Source organism: Gossypium hirsutum, chromosome A12, assembly GCF_007990345.1.
Source record: "Gossypium hirsutum isolate 1008001.06 chromosome A12, Gossypium_hirsutum_v2.1, whole genome shotgun sequence".
Taxonomy (NCBI): Eukaryota; Viridiplantae; Streptophyta; class Magnoliopsida; order Malvales; family Malvaceae; genus Gossypium; species Gossypium hirsutum.
In genome coordinates this window covers 367135-386370 of record NC_053435.1, presented here as the reverse complement: position 1 = coordinate 386370, position 19236 = coordinate 367135, and the positions used below count along the sequence as shown (strand labels likewise).

The window sequence follows — 19236 nt, the reverse complement described above, 5'->3', positions numbered from 1 at the left end:
GCCTTTTTCTACAAGATCATGCTTGATCAGAGAAAATTAGTAGCAAGTGATAGTAGGTACATGTTTTGTATATTTATCTCTAAAGTTTACTCTCTTTTTTTCTCTCGACTTTTTGGGTAAAAAATTTTAGTTAATTTTGCTATCAATATATATTATCATAATCACATGCTTAAGGGATACGATGCTATTACAAAAGGACTATTATATTTATGGATAAGATGATTCATAATGTGGGTGTTGTGCTATCATCGTCCTCAGCCCCACTTTGAGACCATATAAACGGGCCTTTCTAGTATTTTGGGGTCTGAATTTTAAAGCCCTTTCAGTCCTAGTTGAGCTCAGGCTTTCAGTACCTTGAAACTGCTGACACTCACCCCCAGAAATTTGCACTTAATCCCAATCCAAAGAGATAAACAAAACTTAGTATTTTGTATGCCAACAAGGTTTACTTATCAGCTAATCAAAGCCATTTCCTATTATCCTTTTTTTATTATAAAAAAACATACTAATTTGCTAGAGAACACCGATTTGAGAAGATATATTTGATGCATGGGCAACTCATTAAGTACATGTTTACACATTTATTTTTCAATCTAATGTAGGGTTAACATACCTGTCAATGTTATTGCTAGATATAGTAAACACATCAAGTTTGACTGGTCATAGCAATAATGCAATTCAGAATAGGAGAATTGGTTTAGTGTTTTTTTTTTTTAAATCTAACATTCTTATTTAAGTATCTCGCCCAACATACTTACATATAGCACCATGTGCCTTAAAGGTAACATTCTTATTACATGGTCACATAAATAGCTAAAAATGGGAAACAGAATCATTGATAAGATAAAGAAGACAAAGGAGAAAATGATAAGAAAATTTCCTGTAAAGCATAGAAAAAGACCCCCCAAAAAGAAAACATTGATGCACAGAAATACTTAATTTGTGAGATTGCGGGGCAAGAGAGCCAAAATTGCATGCGAGAATCTTGTAATGGTAATAGAAGGAACCCGTGAAAAAGCGCATGGGCCCCCTTTGGCCCCTTGGACGGTTCCCTAATCCCTATTCTTTCCCCAATTCCCCCTCTCACATATATATATATAGAAGTAAATCAGAACAAAATAAAAATTTGCATTGCCAATTCAAGATTATATATATAGTAACTCTACATGAGTATTCGAATACCGGAAATTTATATTATATTTTGTGAGAAGGGATTGTATGAAACTGTGATTCTATGTCATCCTTAACCTTTTTAAAAATCAAGAGAAAAATTCTGATTTGTCATTCTTCTATTAGAAAAAGATAGAGATAACGTGAAATCATAATTTCATACAATCATTTCTCATATTTAATTTCTTGACCCATGAGTGGTGATTCAGTCTTTAAAATGTTATATAATTATATTAATACATCCAGCACTTGAATAGCTATAATCAGCATCCATCATTATTCTTTTCCTCCTCATATAGTCATGAATGCCCAAAAAAATTTGCATTGATTTAGTGTAATTGTTTGTTAACATTAATGTTTTTAGGTACTTGTTTGTAGTCAAGAATTTAAAATCGAATCTTACATTCAATTAAAGTTAGGTTTGGAAAAGACTAGCAATGGGAAGAGCTAATATTAGTCAGTGACCACCCTATTTAGCTTTGTATTTTGCCACTTCAATATTTTATAACACCATTTGTAATATAAAATTAAATATTTTAACGATTCAACTATTATATTTCATATTTCATTCATAAATATCATACACGTTAAATTTCGAGTGAAAAAAATTTTTAACTGTTTGTTTTATATAAAAAAAATTCAACCGTTAAATATATATTAATATAAACAATATTTTATATTGATATGGTAGAGAATTTAGATCAATTAGAAATTTTATATGCATGACAAGTATAATTATATTGATAAATTTAATGATTGGATTGCTAAAATATCAATAGTAAAAATTATGAAAGCTTATAAAATAATGTTAGTTTTACACCAATACAAATGGATTCCTCCCCGTTCTTTCGCTTTTACTATTTTCTTAAGAGGAACTTCTCTACCCATTTTGGATAGAAAAAAATAGTGTTAAATTCTACTATTGATCTGAATTTAGTTCATGTACTTTTGAATTTTGAAATTTAAATTTTGACTTAAATAGTAGTAGTTAAATTCATTAGGTCAAATTCTAGTATTAGTCTCGTACTATACACAAATTGTGGATTTATTTCCTATTCTCCATTTTGATAATTTTTAGTCCCTATAATTTTGGAACTTAGAAATTTCAATCATGTTTGAAATGGTATCGCTAAATCCATTGACTAAAATGATGTGGCTTTTTTTGCGAGTATTTCATGAAAATAGCAACCTAACATTGCATTATACATGTAATATGTTTCCAAGGTAAGATTTTCGAAATAGCAGAAATTAACATTTACTATGTGAATTAGGATTGAAATTTTGAAATTCAAAAAGTACAAGAACTAAAAATGATCAAATCAAAATATTTAGACTAAATCCTCAACTTACACATAATACAGTGACTAATAGCATAATTTCACAAGGAAAGAAAATCAAATCCACACACATATACCTTACTAATTGAACTATTTAACATTAGGGTAAAACATGAGAAAATCTTTTATATATTCTTGTTTTAGTTTGGAAATATAGTTTTGAGCTATGTAATCTATACCATATTAAAATATGGTTTAGAGTAGCTTTAAACTTGTGGTTAGTGTCTATCCTCTTAATGGGTCTATCAGACACGAAATGTTAGTCAGTGGGCTTACTTCAATGGATGCCTTAGACAAAAAAAAAGAAAAAGAAAAAGAGTAAGGTCCAAGGGTTTTTCTCATGTTGACGTCACATGTTATACACCTACCATGCTTCTTCTTCTTCTTCTTTTACATTTTATAAAAGTGGTTAATTTTTATTGTTGGTCCTTCTAATATGCTTAATCTTGAGATTTAATCTTTATACTTTAATTTCTAACATAATTTGGTCTCTATATTTTTATAATGTTATTAATTAGTTTAATATTTTAACAGTGTAATTAATTAGTTCAAATAGCTAATATTGTTAACTTTTTAATTAAAATGTTACGTGGTTATATATAACCTGAAAGTAGATTTATAAATTCAAAAGGTAGAAAAATTAAATTCTTGAAAATAAAAGTAGGTGGACTAAATTTTAAATGTACAAAGTATAGAGCCTTAGAGTCATGGTTGTTTGAACCAGTCGGGGTATTAATCCAAGAGAGGCATCATATCAATTGACTCGCAAACTAATACAGATCAGTTGAACCAAATTAAAAAATCAATTAAACTAGTTATCTTTTAAATATTTTTCTTTTTTAATGATTTATTCAATCGAATCATATGAATCGGTGACCTAACCAATTCGACCCTTAGTTTATTCCTAAAAATTTTGCTATATACTAATCAATTCAAGGGAAAGCTTAGGTAATGTAACTTAATTTTAAGTATAAAAAAAAAGAAAAAAAAAAGATAATTGGATTGGAGTTGATAACATAATATTATAATGTTAAATGGTGATGATAATAGCATGCACGCCAAGCAAAACACAGAAGACTTTCCGGCCTTAAAAGGTGAATCAATGAAAGCATAAATAAATCTCATCTTATCCAAAAAGGAAATGAGCATATGAATCTCACTCTAAAGCTGAATGAAACCAACCCAGCCCAGCCCAGACCAGCCCCGCCCCGACCCATATCTCATTAGATTCCTTACTGCCTACCATGCAGCAAGTTCACAACACAAATAGGTCATATATATATATAAGTTCTTTGCAATCTCTAATAAAAAAAATAAAATAAAAATAATAAAGATTGATGTGCATTGTTAACTCACTTCCTTTATAGATTTACATGCAGGTAGGAGCCTTGGCTTTCATTGATTAAATGAAATGATATCAGTTTTGGTCCCTCCTAGTAATAAATTATTCAATTTTAAATTTTTTTTAAGCCCTTCAAGTTCCTATAGTTTTAAAAGGTAAATCTAAATGAAGAGGGAGGGAAGGAGGGAGAGAGGGGGGGGATAGAATCGTCAAATTGATGCTATATGATCCCTATGCTTTACATCTGGGTTTGGAATAAATAAAGTTATATAAAGAAGGAAGAGAAAAAGAAAAGAGAGGCCTTCCAAATTCCCCATGGTGGGGTTTGCTTGAGCATTTTTTTTTTCACTAACACACACTAGCTAGGGGATATGGTGAGAGAATAAAAATAACAAAAGGAAGAGAGAGAGAGAAACATGATAAAAAAAAAACATGCATAGTGGGATGTAAAAGATATTCATTAAGATTCCCAAAATTCAGCCAAAGATTTTATGAGATTTTTAGTCTAAACCTAACACAACATATGCATGTAATAACATAATTAAGCCAAAATTAATATCAAATATTGTTAAACAAGTAAAAGCCATATATATAAGATTGTATGTGAAGATAGGAGTTTGCTTTTACATTATGATTCAGTAAAAGGTTTTCTAATAATGTGTGGTGATGAGAGTGAGTTAATGAATTGATCAATCATGTTAGTTGTGGGGTATTATTAGAAAAAAGGTTGAGAGACTTGAGAGCAGAAGGGCTATATCTCAATTCTCAAACTAGGTAGCTTAGCCCTTTGCCTTTTACTACTCCCCCAACCTTTTTTATTTATTTCTCCTAAGCTTCTCATTTTTCTAAGCTATCATCTTCTTGTGGTAAGCAAAGCTATATATCCTTACTTTTAATATTATCATTCCATTCAAATCAACCCCCCCCCGCTTTTAGGGTTTGGGTGTTTTATAACAGGGACAAAGGAAAAGACAGAAAGAAAGTACCAACGTCAGAGTTCAAAAGATATACACACACAGATTACCATTAAAATAAATACTAATTGACCGAAATTATTATTTTCTAAGTCAAGTGGGACTGGGGGTATTTCCTAGTCATTGCTTTGAATTGCATCCTTTCTAGAATTCTTAGCTTTTTTTCTTCGGCTTTCTTTTCTTATTTCAAGGGATTCTTTTTATTTATTTATTTTTAAGATAATTTTTTAATATATTATTTTAGGATGTATTAATAGTGTATAAATTAAATGATAATATACTTATATATAAATAAAACCATACATTACATTAAATATAAATAAAAGCATACGCCACATTAAATATAACCCTTATCAATAACATTAGACATGTTTCTTTAAATTTTTTGGTCTATATTTACCAAACCTTCTCTCCTTGGTCAGTCAGTATAACCGTCACCATTGTGTAATCTATTTTATATATATATATACAGGAACCTGATACTTAAAACTTTCTCTCTTATTTTCTCTCTCCTTCTCTCACTCTCAAATCTATCTGTGAATCCTTATATACACATAAACAACATCTTATTGTCTGTATTTTCTATATGATAGCATGGAGAGAGCAATTTTCAGCTTGTTATATATCTAAGAGATACATATATATACATATGTATGTATGCATCTGAATTGCGTTGCAGCAGAGTTGTTCAGACAAGCAATCCATGGCTAGAAAGCGACTTGGAGAATAACCCATCATCATCATCATCTCTTCACGAGATATTTTGCTTTTGCCACTCACTGCCTCCTGTTTATTGACAAATCGTGTTTAGTTTATATCCAGAGCTGGGGATTCTCTATTTCTGGGCTATACCCTTTGCTGCTCTTTTTTTTTTTTTTTATTTACCCCTCCCCAATCTTTCAGAGTTGCAAAGTGGTCACCCTCTGAAAGAGAGCTATAAGAATAAAGTGAAACAACATATATCAAACAAAACAACGATCAGGGATCAGTTTTCTCCTTGATTTTTTCCTGCTTGGAGTTTTCTTCTTTCTCAGCTGTCATGTTTCCCACAGCTATGTCCAATTCCACTTCTTTGTCTGAAGAAGCTAGTACCACTGTTTCTTCTTGTACCAGAGTTGTTCAAGACTTTTGTGCCTTAATCCCTATTGTTTCAACCATTTCTCCACAGCAGCAACCACAAAATATCAAGAAGAAAAGAAGCCTCCCAGGGAATCCAGGTAAGACTTAGTTAAATTCTCTCATCACATATCCCTTCAAGGATTTCATTCTAAGTGTTTGATAGTGTTAGTACAGACCCAGATGCTGAAGTGATTGCTTTATCTCCGAAGACACTATTGGCTACCAACAGATTTGTGTGTGAGATCTGTAACAAAGGTTTCCAACGAGATCAGAACCTTCAACTCCATAGAAGAGGCCATAACCTTCCGTGGAAACTGAAGCAAAGAAACAACAAAGAGATCAAAAAGAGAGCTTATGTTTGCCCTGAACCTACATGTGTCCACCACCATCCTTCAAGGGCTTTAGGTGATCTTACTGGCATTAAAAAGCATTATTGCAGAAAACATGGAGAGAAGAAATGGAAGTGTGAGAAATGCTCAAAGATTTACGCTGTTCAATCTGATTGGAAAGCTCATACTAAGACCTGTGGAACAAGAGAATACAGATGTGATTGTGGAACCCTTTTCTCTAGGTAACCCCTTTTTCTACTTGAAACAACAATAATATAACGTAATTGAGTTTAGGATTTTTCTGTTTTCTTTTTTTTTTAAACACAAGAGTGGTAAGCTATGCGTGGAATATATCTGGAACTTGAATTAAATGCAGTGGCAGCAAGTGGACACCATTAATACAAGTGTCTGTTACTGGTGACCTTTGTGAAAGCATTGCCTCTGAAAATCTGAACCAGCAGCCATGTTCATTTCTGAAAGTGAAAATGATGTTGTGAAAAAGATAAGGAAAACAGTCATCAAATCTGGAGTATGTTATCATATTCTTCATGCACCATTCAATTGCTTTTAGGCTTTGGTTCATTTCTCAATATATAGCCTGATCAAACATGGTTTTATTATCATACCCAATTCATGCAAGGGCTCTTTTGCATGTAATGATGGATATCCAAGAAAAAGCAAAAGAAGTTATAATTATTGCTTTTATTTTTTGGGATTTCATGGGTGATAGGCAAATGGGATTGTTAACTTTCAGAGAACACTGCAAAAATATCCGCAGCTCATTATGATTTTCTTTTTGGCTGCATCGATTAGATTCATGGTTATGCATGCATGAACGGATTGTAGATAGCACTATTGACTATATCCCATCATAACTTGATAAATTCTTCAAAATTTGAGCCATCTTTGCATGTATTGTATACGCATCAATTAACTATCTGTCATGCATATCTTTTTCTATCTCTACTCACTCCTCGATCCTTTACATTTGACCAACAATGATGGCTTCTCCTTTGTTTTTAATTAAACCTTTCCTTTTCTCTCTCGTTCACCAATATCACAAATTCACTTTCTATTACAATCCAAAAATTCTCCATCATAGAATGCATTTCTTGCATGTCTTACATATTACCAGAATCGAATAGAGTAGTAAAATATATTATAATTTTTTTAGAATATACCCTAAAAATAATATTATTAGAAAAAAAATTAATTTTCATACACCAATTATTAACCCAAATAAAATTTATTATTCTTTTATAATTTCTATATTCGTTTTAGCATTTATATTTGAAATTTCATTTATGGTTATTATCTCAGTTTATTATTATTTATCAAAATTGCTTGGTAATGCAATTGATTAATACTTCATAAACGTTTCTTTTTGAAATGCTGTCTTTATACAGGAAGGACAGCTTCATAACTCATAGGGCATTTTGCGATGCATTAGCTGAAGAAAGTGCAAGGCTTTCCGCCAACCAACTCGCCGCGGCCGCCGCCACGAATCCAGCTCTCCATCATTTGACATCCCAAGCCAACCCCACCACGAATCCTTCTTCTCTTTTCCCCTTTGAAACCCATATATCTCTCAACCCATGGGTAGACCCTACTCAAACATCTAACCCTAACCCTAATAACCCACTTCATGTCAAGCCCGAGTCTCACCATTTGGCGCCATTCTTCCAAGAAGCGCTGCAGCCTCAAAAGACGCTCATCACCTCACCCTTACAAAGCCTCCACGTCAGCAACAACGCTCCATCCATTGCTGCTGCTGCCACGTCGACCTCTCCTCACTTGTCGGCCACTGCGTTGCTTCAAAAGGCTGCCACCGTCGGTGCAACCGCCACGCAGATAAACAACAATAACAACGGCATGGATTTCTTTGGTTTCGCGTCCGGGAACCTGGCCTCGTGGCAGAAGAGCAGCGACCGTTTCACCAGGGATTTTCTAGGTTTGACCGGAGACCACCATCAGCATCATGGTGGTGGCGGCGGCAATGGGAATGTTAGTGTTAGCATGAACGTGAAGGATGTGTTAACATACGCGGGGGAAGTGGAGTTGCAGCAGCACTTTGAGAGAGAACACTCGCTGTTGAAACCCCAAGGTTTTGGATTCGCTGAGCCTGCCTCCGAAACATGGGCTGATTGTTGAAGCCGAAAAAAAGGGTAAAATATAAAATAATTTAGAGGAAAAAAAGAAAGGCAATGATAGTAAACCATAGAGTCGCCTATGACCATCTCCTCTTCAGGGTCTTTTTCTTTTTTTCTTTTTTTCTTTTTTTCTTTTTGGAGTTGAATTTCCAAAAAAAAAATTATTTGCATTTTGGTTAAATTAATTTTGCCTTTTTTATTATTATTAAATATCTGGACTAGTGTTCAATGGTATTAAAGCTGTGTTTGTGCCTATCTTCTTTTATTTTCATCTTTCCCTCAAAAAATACCGTATGGTTAAATGGAAATGGCATTGTTGTCAGGCAGCAAGGTGAGAAATTTTTTATTAAGAGGATCAACATAAAATATAATTTTTTTATGGCTTACCAAATATCTTCTTTGTTTCTTCACAATTATTTGTGTTGACTCCTTGAAAGAATATATACCAAGTAGAGAAAAGGACAAAGGGTATATGAATTCCCATCAACAACTTTGGTGTTTCTTCTTCTTACATCTTCATGCATATGATTTATAGCAGCAAAATTCTATTTTGTATTCAAGGCTTCAACATTATTAGTACATATTGGGGAAATTTTAGTCCAAAATTCCATTCATATCAACTAAGAAGACCTAGAGATAGTTAAAAGAGAAGAAAAGGAAATCTATTAAAAATGGAAAATATTGTAAAATAATCATGTTCATGGTGTAATTAAAATTTATATGCACATTCTACATGTCCCATGTTAAAATCTACATATAATAATTTTTTAAGAGTAAAAAAATCTCTCAGTCGAAAAAAAATTTTGAGACATTATGAAAAAAATACACTCAATTGAACCCTTTGTGACTTAAAAATATTAATTGACCCTTTCCATTAATAAAAACTATCAGTTGATCGGTTTGATTGTTAACCTCGTTGACATAACTGACAGAAACTATCAAAAATTGTCACATAACATGTCACGTCAACAAAATAAAATAATTTTTTAAAAATAATTAAAGTATACATATATAATGAATTTAGATAAATGGTTGTCTAAATTCATTTTAAATGAATATAAAACTAAAAATTTATAATAAAAAAATATAAAAAATTACTAAAAATTCTAAAATATATATTAAAATTTTCAAATGTGCAAAAACTTAGAAAACAATTATCATTTATTATAAAATTATAAAATATATAAGTTAGAAAGTAAATTTTAAAAATTTTAAAATAATCACTGCTTGTTGCAGGGGAATGAATTTTCGTTATTTTATTTCTTAATTGAAATGCTTTGCTGAAGGTTTTAGCTGCTAAGAATCGACAAACCGAACCAGTAAAATTTTTATATATTTTAATTGTTTACTGTCCTGAAATGAACATCCAACCACACATGCAGTAATGATTTCACTTTCTTTATATATTTTAAAAGTTTCTAATAAATCATATTTTTTTAAGTTTATAAATTTGAATTTTTTATCTACATTTTATAATTTTTAATATTTTTTTATAATTTTCTGAAGTTTTTCATCTAAAACTAATTTAGATAACCAAAAATTCATTTTATAGGCATATATTAATTATTTTTAAATTTTTTTTATTGGTTTGACATGTTAGGTCTACATATCCACATCAACATACTACCACGTCACAATTTTTGGTGGCTTTCATTGGTCATATCAACGAAATTAATGGTCAAATTGATTAACTAACGGTTTCCGTTAATAGAAGGGGTTAATTAATTTTTGGCGATCACTAAGGACTCAATTGGATGCATTTTTTTCATAAAGGCTCAATGAATTTACCGTACCATCTTTCTTAAAGAAATACATTCATTAGTAATGTATGGTTACATCCGTCAATTATCACTTGAAATGATTTGTACTTTAAAATAATTTAAAATTTAAAATTATTCAAACAAATTATTCGAAATAACCTGAATTTAGAGTGTAATACTCCTTACCCAGATTAATCTGATAACCCAAGCAATAGAATTTGGATTTCGACTCAATTCAATTCACATTCTATTTATACACATTATTATTATTACTCTTTTGAGCTATCTCGGGTCATTTCCAAGCATCCCCTACGATTTGGTTGTGATCAGAGGTCATTCAGGCCCCTCACAAGCTGTGTAAAACAGGGCACTTGTATCGATACGCACTATTCCAAGTATCAATATATCTTCCCTGAAACTATTCATTTTTGCTCTCTAAAGTACTTGTACTGATACAAGTTCAATAAGTACTAATACTTCAATTGCAGGGACCCTAACAGATTCCCAAAGCACTTTCATTTCATGCCAATTTCAATACCAAACATTCTCAAACATGTTTCGATCATTTTAAGCCATCAAACACCTCAAAATATCATATACTTCATCATATGCTCATTGCATAATTTAAACAATTTCACTAGGCCATCAAAACATTTAAGCTTCTCTAAGTACTTTCACTTGCATTAAGATATAGATACTCGAATTGGGCTTATGTACATGCCATAATCCATACCATGAGTTAAATTTCATACTCTTTTTCCTAAGCCTTGATGATGTGATGAGATATGTTGATGACGATCTTCTTTCAAAGGCTTAAGTTTAATATTTCACCTACGTATTAAACAACAACACGTTAAGCTATAATATAGCTTAGTAAGCACTCGTGAATTCAAATCTTACCATTAATTTAATTGATTTAATATTAATAATGTTACTATTATAATTTCATGAATGTATTAAATTATTCAAAAGGTTATTCAGTATTTACAAAATTCACTAATACTTTAATTTACTATTTTATCACTTCATAGTTAAACAAGAATTGTTATTAGAAAATCACTTATCATGACTTTTTAACCTATGCTAAACTTGTTTGAACAAGATGGATACACAGAACATAACACGATATACAAAGCATATAAATGCTGAAAACACGAACACTAAAGTGCAATATCATGATTAACACGGGAGTGCTCGAGTTCCTATGGTATACCAGCTATATCTACGATGTTCAACACTAGTCTATATTGGCACTTGAATATCACTAGATTTACATTATTTACAAACAAATGTGATAGTTCAACAATTTCACTACACTTTTGTAGTTCTTCAATTAGTCCTCATTTTTACGATTTAAAGAATAATTGTAAATTACAATTACAATAATCACAAGATTTTATTCACTAAATTCTTGGTCCATAATACATCATATATTTCATACTATCTACATCATTTTCACTTATCAATAATAACACATAAAACTTTCACATACTTTTCAATTTAGTCCTTTTACCACGAAGTTCAATGTTCACTACTTAGTCACTTTAAATAAATTTACTTCCATGTAACACTTCACTTGAATAATTCATTTCAACATTGTTAATATTTTTTTTGTCATTTTTGAATATCTTAAAATTTAGTCCTTAACATCATGAAAATTCAATAATTATTATAATATCATTCTAACTTCACCTTTCATTCAAATTCACTACCACATAACACTTTAATTAAGTATTCATCATAATATCTTATTTCACATGTCTAATTTTATGCACTTCACCTCTCTTATTTCAATTATAAATTTCACAAAGTTCACAATTTAGTCCTTGTTAACAAGAGAATTCAAGGGTGCTTACCTATATCCAACGTTGAACCACTTGTTTTCCCCTTCTCCTTATCACGTGATTCACCTTTTCAATTTCTTTCTTCAATAGCATGTTAAGAACATAAAACTTTTTATGAGAAATCTCTACTTTAACATGACTTCCATACTTATCTAACAAAATTAAACTTAAAAACATGTCAAAACCTTGATATTCATACCTTGTTCTCTTGATTTCAAATCCTAGCTTGATTTTTTCTCTCCTCCAACATGAACATAACTCGTCTCCATATGAAACTAGATTCTCTCTATATTATTCCTCTATTGGTTTACTAAAAATCTCTAAGAAATTTTGAAGGTTTGAAGCTTGATTTGGTTAGAAATGGTGGAAAAGGACTAGATTGTAAAGAAATGAAAATTCTCTCTCATGAATGGTGAGTGACATTGGTTAAAGAAGGATTTCTCCATCTTTCCATTAAAAATATATTTTAAATAAAATAATAAAGATAACATAAAAAATCTAAATATAATGGTTTTAATCTAATGGACACCTTTTTATCTCACTTTTCAATTTAAGCCAATGGTGGAAAAGCTTCCAACAAATATGAGGTATTTATCCATAATTATGCATTTAAGAAAAAAGAACCATTTTGCCCCTGGTAAATCTTATTCTATCCTTGATTCATACTTACTTTTGGTAAATTTACACTTCTAGTCATTCCTCTTTTCCCCTCATTTCAATTTAATCCTCTTATACTTTTAATTTTCACACTTTTGTCCCAACATTTTTCACTTTCTTATGATTTAGTTTATATGCTCGATTTAATTCTCTCAACACACAAGTTTTTTCAATTCCCTCTAATATGCATCTACCTTCTCAACTAACATTGTTAATTCTTATGCTATTTACTTCAAAAATTCGACCACATGTATTCCCAAAATGACAGTATTTCCTAACTCGAGGGGTTTTAGGGATGTTACATAAAATGACCAAAACCCAAAATGTTGCTAACCTACAAGAACCTAAATAAAAAATCAAAGTCTCTAACTTAGATAATCTAAACTTACCATATGACATATGTGCACGGCTCTCAAAAAAGGCAGGAAATAAAAACCCCGACACGACTCGAGGAGAATAATATCTGATCATTGTTAGGGCTCAACCAACTGTCTAGTGGACGACACATCGAACACTTCTCCTTAAGGAGTTGACCCTACTCAACAAACCCTAAACTCAAAATTATCTTAACAAATAACTCAAAACAACCTAAGCTTAATCGTATCACTCAAAACTAAAGTGGAATGATTTAAATTTAAAATAATATAAACTTAGTTAAAATTAAAGCAATTAAAAATAGTAATTCAAAGGTTTGGTTGGTAATTAGAATTTCAATGGCTAAAGCATTAATCCGGCGCATCCGAAAAATAAGAAGAGCCGATTGATGCGTGGTATTAAGTGACCCATACAGATGTAGAATGTGTTTGGAATATTTTTAAAGAAAAATAGGTCTGAAATGCAAATAATAAAGTGGAAAGCAAATATTAGTAGAATCCAATGCTTAAAATATCCTTTCGATGCTCATGGATTATGAATGAATATGCATTTTCCTTTTTTGAAAATGCAATGTATAGGATGAAATAAAGGAAAAAGAATATTCATCAGTCATTATTCAGTTTTTGCATGTGATGCGACTATTCTTCTCTCTCTCTCCATCATCATGATATGACCCTACACGTTTCATGGAATGGCATGCTTATCAATTGTCATGCATGCATTACAATTACCATTGTACCCTTCGTTTTCATGTACCGTTTTATCTATTATTAAGATGGCATAATAAAAGAAAGAATAAACATGCTATAGCTAGAGTATCGAGAGGGAGGAAATGAGATGTCGGTGGAGCGACACGCCTTCCAGTTCCTGCGGCTTACCTAATATCATTGGCCAAGAATGTGTAATTAACTTTGAGCATTTACCTTCTCAACTAATTTGTTCTCTTATCCCTGTTTTAGTCTTGATCTCTACAAGTAAACCAACTCCCATTGCCTCTCCTTAACCTCTTTTTTACTCCTCTTTATTCTCCTCTCTTGTTATACCTTGTATTAATTTACTCGAACATGGATCACAAGTAACAGGAAGAGTTGAAATGTCGGTGAATCCGAATATGATTGCATATTCTTTTAAAAAAATAATCATATCTAAGGCAGTCTATCCAAACTCAATTAGCTTTCTATTAATATACAGATATGCGTTCTTTTTCGCGAAGATATGCTTCATCAGCTAATGAAAGTAAAATCAAAGACTAAACAAGGCAATAACTCTATGTCGTCTTCTTTTCTTTTCCCTACTTTTTGTGTTTGCACATGACAAGTTATGGTTCAATTTGAAAGGATCACAAAAAGTAGATCCAAGAGGAGAGCAGCCTCCGAAGAAGAAGAAGAAGAAGAAAAGACAACCTTAAAAAGGGGAAAAACAGCTTGACTAACCCAAACCCCAAACAGGGTTTCCTTCGTTTCCATTTGAAGCTAAATGGGATAATTTTAGCTAACATTATTTAACCACACAATACATTAAAAAATTTAAAGATACATATATCTTTTTGGTACTTATATTTTGTTTCGGTTTGCATTTTAGTAATTATTGTTTTTTTTATTTATAAAAATTAGTATCTATGTTTAGCTTCTATTACACAAGATGATAATCTAGTATTTGACATGTGACAATGATATCACAATGGCATCATCTAAAAATTTTAAGAAAATACATAAAATTTATAATAAAAAAACTTAAAATTATAAAAAAATCGTAAATATTATGCAGTATAAATTAAATAAATTATTAAAAAATCAATTTTTTATTATAGAAAACCACTTTTTTTTAATAGTTTTATAAAGATTAAATTAAAATCATGAAAATATCCATTGGATCACCTAAAATTTATAATTTTTATAAAAAATAAATATATATTTTTTAATATATATTTTTAATTTTCAGATGATAAAGTCATTATTGTCATGTGTAAAATGTTCTTTGGATAACATACAAAATAAACACCCATTGTCTCATGTATAGTTTTGTGTCAATTTGAAAAAATAAAATGAAAATTAACATTGAAACCAAAATTAATTGTCAAAAAGGTATATTTAATTATTTACCCAAAAATAAGTACAAGACATACATAAATATATTAGATTGTAAATAAAAAATGAATATTTTACACACTAAAATTTATATAAATAATTATAATACAAAAATCATAAACACGAATTTTCAAATCTACTTATAATCATACTCATGCCCTAACTTAAATACGCGTGGTTGTAGTTTGTTTACAAATACAATCACATCACTTTCCCTTTTCCTCTTCACACTTCAAATTCCTCTTAAAGATTGATAATGCAATCAATTTCCAAGAAATTCTTTTTCCTTTTACCACTTTTTTTTCGTGGGATGGTAAGAAAGAAATTGGATAATATAATATATATATATACCATACAAATATGTAGCCTTTTGTAAAGAGGGAGGGTGGGGGAGGGGGGCTGTAAAACCTGTTGTAAGCGTGAGTGAAAAAAGGTTTACTAAGTTGATGGTGTTATGTGAAAATGTGCTGGTGTGTTGGTGGTCCGGGACTTAGTGGTACTAAACCAAAAGGGCAAACAAATAGTAATAAAACAAGAAAAGGAGAAGGCAAAGACAATGTCAACGGTTGTGAAAAAGGTGATGGATATAACTTTGAAAGTTTGAAACAACACTTGAGTCATTTTTTTTTTCGGCCTGGTGAGTGGTGATACTTTATAAATTTCTGTGCACGTCCTATATCACAGCTTTAGGTTAGCAAATCGTTTTGGGTCTAAATCTAGAGTCTCAGCAAGTCATATCTCGATCAAACTCTTTACCATTGGATACAACAGACGTTAGTAGTTTAGGTTAGTGGTTGAAGTTGCATGATATTACGTTCAGATAATATTAGGCCCCTGCTTTGATTGTATGAGCCCATGCAGTCCAATTTATTCCATTTGCTTCTGAATGTTTGAGGCCTTACTTTTCTGAAGAAAAAAAAAAGACGGATACTATTTAGATTGAAGGGTAAGCATGAAATTAATTTGGGCAACAGAAGAGCTGTAAATAGTTAAATGCACCAACTCAGGCTAAAGAGAGTAGCCTAACTTTGCGTAGTAACAAATGGTTTAAGAGTCAATTGTTAGGAGATCAATCCAATTCATTACCACCTTACTCTTTAACAACTTTAACCAGCTAAAAAGATAAAGATTCTTGCAGACAAATCCTTGTTAGTATATTCAAGCTCAACTACATGGAGAGGAGCCTTGGGATTAATGAAAGTAGTTCAGTGCTTATGGGTATATATCCAAGCTTTTAGAAAGTATGTGGGAGTTGCAGGATTAAGGTACAATACGTGATATACATACCATTTGCCTACTAAAAAGAGACTCCTTTCTTTTCTTTTAAATCCCTCTGCAGCACAACAGACAAACCAAAAGCTTCTCTTCTATTCCCCTCCTCCCCCCTTTCCTCTCTCAACAGGAATTTGCATATGTCATCTTCCATCAGGGAATCTCATCTCAACAAACCTTACTTTTACCCTCTTTCCTTCAAATCCTAATAATTACCAAACCCTTCTTTTCCATGCTTTTCTTTTCTTTTACCTTCTGCTGCAAATCCCCTCTTTTCCACAACCACAGCTCAGTATTGACTTTCGCACTACATATGAATAGATATTTGCCTGGCCTTCTTCATCCTAAGTGTATCTATATATATATATATATCAAAAGCATCTCTCTACCGTGTTGCTTAAGCTAATAACTGTAAAAGCCCATTTTCATTAATACTTACTATTTTCATCCATAAAATCTTTAAATTTATTAAATAGAAACTTAGCAAAAGATAGTTACAAGAACGGGGCTACAACAAAAGAGATGGACGATCATGATCGCTGGCGTCCGGTATGAGTAGAAGGGTTCCCATTTCCTGACCACTACTAGTCATTTCTAATGAACTCGTAAAGGGAAGTCCCTAGCATCATGCCAGTCTCCATATATTTTTCGAACATAAAATAATACATTTTGGTATTGTTGACACTGAATTTCGTCAGGCTCAACATAATGTTTCACAATCAATCCAATTTAGCTCAATTTTAATTGTTGATTTTAAAAGCCCACAAAATTACTCATTTGTTGACATTTTTACGTTTTGATTTAATCTGCTTCATATATTTACAAATAATGGACTTCTTAAATTTGGGTTTGATTGGACTTTTTTTTTTTAACTTTGGGTAATTTTGTGCAAATTAATTTGTACCTTTTGAATGGGAGTTGGGCTTCAACCTAAAGTGAATTTGGGCTTAAATGGTTTTTTCTATTTTAAATAAGTTTTTGGGCTTCAGCCAATTAGCTTTTAATTTTATAATTTTGAATATATATAACATTTTATTAAAATTACATCAAAAAATTAGAAATTTAAAAATAATAAAATGGAAAAATCCAAAAAAGCCCGTAAACTTTTTCAACCTTCGCAATTTGGTCCCAAAGACCCTGCACCAGCCATCCTACCCGTTTGCCACCATCCCATCAGCCACTCCCTACCTCTGCCAGCCACAGCTCCCGTCATCCCTCTCAAACACCACCTTCCATAAAACAGCAAAAACAGAAAGAAAAAGCGGGGGCCTTTCTCACCATTTTTCTCCATCGCCTCCTGCCCCTCTCTCGGGGATCACCAGTGGCCCTCCATCACCGATCATCATTCTCTAACTCCCTCAACCGAAACTGAGCCTCTAATAATCAACCATCTCGGTACCACCGTAGCAGCACCCTTCATCACCTCACCATTCGGGCACCACCATCATTGCCCCACTCATCACCTCCACTCAACATCCCAAACCTAGCAAAACCAATTAACCGAAAGCAGTAACCACAACCAAATAACCCAAAATCAGTAACAAAAAAAGAAAAGAAAAAGAGAAGCAAAAAATAGAAAGGAAAGTCAAAGGACTTCTCTGTTCGAGTTCGGATTCGGAACTCTGGATCTCTGTTCGACGATCCCACGGTGGTAAGGCGAACCACGGCACGATGTACCACACACCGGAGACCCGTGGTGATCTGACAGTATAAAAGGGAGATCGGAGAAAGAAAGAGATCGAAGCTTTGGCCTTTGTTTCATCAAATTTGGGTCGAATTCTTGGAAAACTAACCGACGATTTGAAGAGAGATGGTGGAGAGGAGTGTTCTGATGGTGCCCGATCGGAGCTCCGACAGCTGTGAACGGCGGCAAGAAAAATAAAAGAGAAAATATAAAAAGGGAAATTGGGAAGAAGAAAAGGAAAATCAGGAAAAAGATGGAAAAAAACATAAAAAATAAATTAAAAATAAATAAAGTTGTGCCCCTAATTTTGGCTAAATTTGAAGAAAATTTAGGGGTTTGATATTTAGAAAAATAAATCGATTTTAGAAAAAGAAGACGAAAACACACAGACACATTTTTTTTGCACATCAACAGTTGTTGTAGATAATTAAATATTACTAATTTTGTCTTGAGACCTGAATTTAATTTCCCTCCAATTAATATTTGTATTTTTTATTTTCATATTATTTTAAGTTTTTCATTTTAAAATAATAATTCTTTTATCTATAAAATCAAATAATAAATATTTAATTATATAATAAAAATATATTTTTTTATATTTATCATTATTTTAAATATATTTATTTTTTAAGAAACATTAATTAATTTTTTGATATATTTTTCTTTATATATATTATTTATATATCAAATATTTATTTTTTTAACTTATATTGTGAGTATTGTGATTTCTAATAAAATAAAATAAAATAATTAATTCAAATATCATTATTATTTTTATATGTAAAATTGTTTTTCATCTGCATTGCAGGTATGATATTTCAAATATTTTTATATATGAAATATTTCAATTAATTATTTCAAATATCATATGTTTATATGTAAAATATTTCAAATACACATACAAAAACATATGATACTGAAATTTAATAACTCGTGATATGGATTGAAAAATAAATATTACACATATAAAAATTATATTTACTAAAATTAATGATATTTTTAATAATTATTTGATTTTATAAATAAAAGAGTTATAAATTAAAAAGATAAATTGAAAATTAAAAAAAACTTGAAAACAATATATTTATTAATTTAAAATAAAAAAAAAACTTGAAACAACATCAAAGAAAAAAAAA

General features: G+C 31.1%; 1 protein-coding gene and 1 long non-coding RNA gene across 2 annotated transcripts; one reads left to right on the top strand and one right to left on the bottom strand.

Annotated features, from left to right (window-relative positions):
- Positions 1-5247: 5247 nt before the first annotated feature.
- On the top strand, positions 5248-8676 carry LOC107921045 (protein indeterminate-domain 12). The gene is made up of 3 exons (XM_016850901.2): positions 5248-6040; positions 6117-6513; positions 7678-8676. Exons 1-3 carry the CDS (start codon positions 5863-5865, stop codon positions 8420-8422), a joined length of 1320 nt encoding a protein of 439 aa, XP_016706390.2. The 5' UTR covers positions 5248-5862; the 3' UTR covers positions 8423-8676.
- An 8733-nt stretch (positions 8677-17409) lies between these two features.
- LOC107931357 (uncharacterized) lies at positions 17410-18562 on the bottom strand. Its single transcript, XR_001693215.2, has 2 exons — positions 18011-18562; positions 17410-17899 (listed from the first exon to the last, which is right to left on the bottom strand). It is a non-coding gene; the product is annotated as an uncharacterized lncRNA (long non-coding RNA).
- Between the last annotated feature and the right edge of the window lie 674 nt (positions 18563-19236).

What these genes read in the sequence shown, in the direction of transcription:
- LOC107921045 (XM_016850901.2), top strand. Translation starts at nt 5,863, where the DNA reads ATGTTTCCCACAGCTATGTCCAATTCCACTTCTTTGTCTGAAGAAGCT. An exon ending in AAGCCTCCCAGGGAATCCAG is followed by an intron (nt 6,041 to 6,116) that starts GTAAGACTTAGT and finishes GTGTTAGTACAG; the next exon opens with ACCCAGATGCTGAAGTGATT. An exon ending in TGTGGAACCCTTTTCTCTAG is followed by an intron (nt 6,514 to 7,677) that starts GTAACCCCTTTT and finishes GTCTTTATACAG; the next exon opens with GAAGGACAGCTTCATAACTC.